We start from the raw sequence: 6,000 nt of genomic DNA on the forward strand, positions 1-6,000 counted from the left end.
GCAGTGGTCATTAGACAAGGTCGAAGAAGATGGAATGCTTCAATCTTCTTTGCTATCCTGTTTATGCTCGGATGAGGGAACTCTAAACGTATCCTATTTCTTACCCTAATATAATGAAGAAAATCCAACAGTATTTAATTTTCGTGACATAAACCCGTATATTTTTTAATTTAAAAATTAAATATTTAATCTTCTTCGAATAAATTTAAATATTATAAGGACTATTAAAGTAATAAATATATATATACACGCATATATATGTGTGTATATAATGTTTTTTGTTGAATTGTAAATTATTTAATGCAGTAGAAATTCTTGTAAAAGATAAAATCAAGATCAGGGATACTTAAAATTCTCATTAAGTTGGCCACGTTAATGAGAATGCATGTTAATTATATTTAAAACATCAACTAATTTAAATTTTTAAAGAATTTTTAATTTACAAATATCGATCGTGAATGGTTTATATACATTGTTCATCTGGATGAATTTAATAAGCTGAAGTTACGTATGAAATTCAAATTTTTTTTCTTTTTTAAAGATAAGGAAAGAAGAAAAAGTATATATATAAAGAAAACAATCAAATTCTTTTCATTTTTATATTTTAAAGATATAAAGAAATAAGAATTTAGATCAAAAATAGGGGGAAAATCTGGCTACTGCCACAATGATAGATGTGAGAATATATGTGCTGAATATTTTATAAACATGTGTCGCTTGAATAGCACATAAAATCCCTTGATTCCTTTTAGCTAAGAACTGAAAGAAAGCTGATGATCAGACGAAATCACGTCTTTTTTGACAACGGATAAAACAAATCATGGATCATAGCTCTCAGGCCAACTTAGAGCGGTCAATGTTTCTCCAACAATGTCCTTTAATATCATAGTCCTTTTATTTGCAGTATATTTATCTAGTGATACCGGTTTGAAATTTTCTATGTTAAGTCACGTACAGCAAAGTGGAGTGGATGCCTTAAGGGTCGTGCTGAATCGACATAGATTATCATCCATTATAGGGATTCCTATGTTGTTTAACATTATTCTACTCGAGGCAGATTATCTTTCGCTTTTCGAACTGGTAATTTTCTCATATTAAAATGTATTTAAAGATCATTTTCGTCTGTAGTTTAGTTAATGAAGTCCTTAAATGCATCCTCATGCTCGGGTTGTATATAAAACGATCGAAAATGGATACGTTCTGTTGATACACCAAAGAAACTAACCAAGAATCTGTTGTTGATAGTTTGAAGATGTCGTTATTAATTAAGAAACGTCGTGTAGTAGCATTAACTTTGTTATTTAATATTTTAAAATGTTTTTCTAAAAATAATTTTTTTTTAAATAGAAATCGTTTTACAGACTATCGGAATGTTAAATATTTATTAATACATTTTAAACATCTTGTATAAAATAATTTATATAGAATGTATCTNCGGTAAAACTTTACGCGTGACTACAATTCACGTTTTTCCAGTTTTCCTATATTTTAGTGTAGGTTTTTTATAGTAACTTGCGATGATTTCATCCATATGTTCTCTTATAAATATCCAGCACCACTTATTAGGGATGTTAAAGCTTCCTATGTGACCATCAATCCTTTTTTTTTCCTTCCTTAGATCCCGAAGACATGATTGATATGAATAAACTATCGTTGCTATCATAACGTTTCCTGTATTCAATTAAGTGTAACTAAAACAAAGAAAAATTAATAATTTCCACTAGCTACTTATAATTAAACAGGATTTTGTACGGCTTTTTCTCTCCCAAAACTATTGAAAAACAAATAAAAATTTGCTATAGATTGAAGCATCTAAAGTACTTCAATGTCTATCGGACACAATCCAAATGACAGTAAATCTGATGTTGGAAGCCAAATTACTGTCTTAAACTTCACACAAATTACAAAAGCTTTATTGGAAAACGTTCTATAATTTAATTTTAATTATTTATCTTTGTTGGAATTTTATTTTACTAATTTCATGCTATAAAAACTCTCTTCCATTAGACTGAGTTTGGGGATGTTTCCTGATGAAAACAAAAATTTTAAAAATATATATATATTGTAAAATTGATTAAACAACCGTTTAAAACATTCAACTACTAGAAAAAAATATATATAAATCACACGAAATCATTAGAAAGCAACATCAAAAGCAATTTTCTAAACACATTCCGATACTGTAAAAATTGCTTTGAATGCAATTTGCTTCAAGCACTTTTCTCACCTTTTTAAATGAAGATTCATGTTTCCCACATACTTTCAACTTAAGTACTACTTACAGTTGAAAACTGGCTAAGATAAAATGCTGTCTGCGAAAATACCTGAAGATGAAAAACTGTCATCTTCTTATACAAGAGATGCTGCATGGATAACCACTCTGAATATGAGTATAATATAGAAATGCTTCCGAATTTTATATATGAAAATGTCTTTGAAAAATATGATAAACTTTCCCTTACTTATCATCATCTATACGCTAAAATATACATTTGAAATATTGTTGAAATTTTCGAGTGAGATGTTAAAATTACTTTTATAAATGAGTTTAGTCCCATTATTATATTGTTGAAACGATAAAAGTCAACAAGTAAACACAAGCCTCAATAAACTAAACGTCATAATAAATTAACAAAGAAATTGATGCCGAGTGATAATAAATAAATTGCGTATATATCCATACAATTTTTCTGATAGTTAAACGTGAAATTAGATACGACTCTTCAGATTTATTTAATGTCAGAATATTTATTGATTAAACAACCACAGAATTAAATCTTACCTTCGAGAGGTGTGCTGATATTTTCAGCCACAAGACACATCCATCTAAAGGTTAAGAGAATAAGTCCAGGAGAAAGAGAACTTAAAATCGTTCTCATGGTGTCATAGACCAAATCAGCTGACTAGTAACACAGGGCATGAGGTTTATAAATAGGATATACGAAGTCCTATATGTCGAAGACACAAACGTCTTTGTGTACGATTAATTATGTGAACGAACACTTTTAAGAATATTCCACTATATGTTAAAGAATCTTATTCGATCATGTACAACTCTCAGACTGGGATGGAGAGCAGGTTGTGTGTTAACGGCAGCTTCGTCTGGATAGCTTGATTCCCACTAGATGGAGCAGACATACGCAGGCGCTCTCGTCTTTACGTCTAGATGTGTCAGGCCGTCATCACCCAACACGTGATGTCTACAGAATTATGGCGGTCAGCTATGTTAAACTGGACATTAAAACTTTATACACTTCTTCTATTCGAAAAATAACGATAGAATTTAATTATTTTTCTTTTTTTCCTTCTTAAGTTAAAGAAAAATAGGGGAAAAAATGGTGAAAGATTACAAAGTTACACTTCTTTTCTTGTTATATTAATAAAATTTGCATGTATGAATTTAATCTTTCTTGCAATATTTACAAATTTAACGCGTTACATCTTATATAATATTTTATAATACTAACTTATGTACTTTATGTTCTTGTAAAAAATAATTTACACAAAGATCAGTTCCTTGTTTTTATTAAATAAAACTTTAGCAATTTAACAAAATGTGGAAAGCCTATTTAACAATTTTCATAGTAATATGCGATTGATTCCAACATGCTATACCTCTATTAACAATGAATAGCTCTCTAACATGCTATATATCCATTAATTTATAGTTTATAATCATAAATTTCCTCTTAAGAGCAGATAAGAGACAAATCTAGCATTAAACATAAATTTATCTTTTCATGTACAATGTATTCTATATTTAAATTATAAATAAAAAATTATGGTTAAATTGATGATAATATCTCAGAATTATTTCCTTTTATAGCAATAAAATATGAGAGTTATTTAAGATTAAATAATTAAATATCTTGTTAGAATGTTAAGAATTATTCCAAAATAATGAGATTATTTGTAATCATTACAGATATTTTAATCAATTTTTAACGAATTTATTAAATGTGTGCTTGTAATTTTTGCTATTCGTAATTTTCCAGCAGAATTTATAAAATATATTGATCTCTTTTGTCTTTAACAATAGATACGAGTAAAAATTATTGTGACACCGTTATAATGCCGAGCTGCATCTCGATTTCAAATTAACAGTGTCTTCCCCCCTGTACATCATACTTTTCCTTTAACAACAGAGTCATGACGGTCAATTCTGTAATTATACTAAATATATATTTTATTTTTCAAGATGTATATTGATAGTAAAATCTCTAGTCTGTTATATGTTTGAGACAATACAGAATTAACAATTGCTATGTAAACCTTGTATCCTAACCCCAGGTAATGGGAGAAATTGTTCCTTATTATAACTGATAAATTAAGTAAATGAATAACTAAAATTGTATTGTATAAGACTAATGTAGTCATATTATTATACGTAGAAAGTGTATGAGAAACTGATGTAAAAATACTGTTATAAAACGAACAATTGTTATATAAACTTTTCTTAAAATGTAACTGGAAATTAATCCTTATAAAATAAAAATTTTATCGAATTGAATTAAATTGAGACAATAAAACACATAATTACAAAGTTAAAATAATTAAATTTATACAGTAAATATAACTATTAAAACATTTGCGATTGTAATTTCATAGAATTTATAATCATTACCGAAACAATTTCAGTTGACTTTAATAGAAGTTTTTACAAATAATCCTGCATTTTCTTCACTGTTCAACCCATAATCTTCCTTCTCAACTGGTAAGACATAACGAAAGGTTTTCTTTACAACTGCAGACACACAAAAATCTTGCTTTCTCTTTCCCTTTTCTTCCTTATCGATATAATATATAAATTTCTCAACAATAGAGAAATATTTTTTTCCCTATCCCTTCCATTCTAACTCATAAATTATGTTCTTACCGGACAACTGTCTATTTAGATAGGTGTGACAGAATAAATGCTGAATAAAAGCATTCCTTTCACATCGTTACACTAACCAGACGGATCGAAAGTGTGGGTAACAAAATTTGTGGTCTGAGCTTCTGACATTAACGGCAAAGTCTCTATCACCGTCAAATTACACAGCAATCTATATTGTCTTCAATGTACCGAGCAATAAACAGTCCTTTCTTCGCCTCCATTGTCTAATGACATTGTTCAAGTTGTAAAACTTAATAATAAATTAGTAAGCTTTGTTTAAATCTATAAACACATTAGGGATTATACTGGATTAACTAATTCTTCAGACGATGTGTTTTTTTATAATTTAATATAATTCCGCGCGCAAATTTTACTATTAAAAATAATTTTTTTTGTGAATAATTACTGTTAAATAATGTTATTGAAAATCTTACTAAGAAAGCAAATTAACTGTACAATATATAAATTTTATTTTTGTTTTATTTTTTCCTTCTTAAGTTAAAGAAAAATAGGGGAAAAAAAATGGTGAAAGATTACAAAGTNATTATTATTTCTGTATATCAAGAAAATGAAAAAATACGCGAATGAATGAATGTTTTCTTCGCATAAATTTATAGATTATACGCTAATATATAAAGAAAACCAACGTTGCACTAATAGAAGAAGCAATAACAAAGTCGTAGCTACATAATAAAATTCCTGCAGCATCCAGCTGTAGGATATATCGAGTTTCGTCACAAACTATTCAGATAAACAGGATTAGATAAGTTCTATCAATCATATCCAATGATACGTAATGCAGTTCCCATCTTCAAGCTACTTTTCGTAGATAGAAAAACCGATCTCTCGAGTTGAATTTCATTCAGTTTCTACTTAGTAATGCACATTCCCTGTTCACTAATAAACCTCTAACATGAGTAAAAACAAGAGGTCGTCATCCTACCCTAAAGAATCTTCCCATGATAACATAAACTGTTCCAAATAGCATAAACTACTCTAAACATTTATAGATCAAACTAGATAATTCCTTCAAGGGGAATGAATATCCGCTATTTTTATCTTCCTCCTCTATCCTTATTTTATTTATTTTTTATCTAATCTAATCTTATCTCTCTCCCACATAT

The 6,000-nt window shown here is 28.4% G+C and overlaps 1 protein-coding gene across 1 annotated transcript in view; it reads right to left on the reverse strand.

The window, feature by feature from the left end:
* LOC111619797 (Down syndrome cell adhesion molecule homolog) overlaps positions 1 to 3,095 on the reverse strand; it is a 120,707-nt gene extending 117,612 nt beyond the window's left edge. Inside the window, exon 1 of the mRNA XM_023361643.1 lies at positions 2,783 to 3,095. Coding sequence (XP_023217411.1) covers positions 2,783 to 2,879 — 97 coding nt within the window. The 5' untranslated portion in view covers positions 2,880 to 3,095. The remainder of the gene's footprint in view (positions 1 to 2,782) is intronic.
* Positions 3,096 to 6,000: the final 2,905 nt, after the last annotated feature.

The sequence above is a fragment of the Centruroides sculpturatus genome, unplaced genomic scaffold (assembly GCF_000671375.1).
Source record: "Centruroides sculpturatus isolate CEXI.00-Female unplaced genomic scaffold, Cexi_2.0 scaffold48, whole genome shotgun sequence".
Classification (NCBI taxonomy): Eukaryota; Metazoa; Arthropoda; class Arachnida; order Scorpiones; family Buthidae; genus Centruroides; species Centruroides sculpturatus.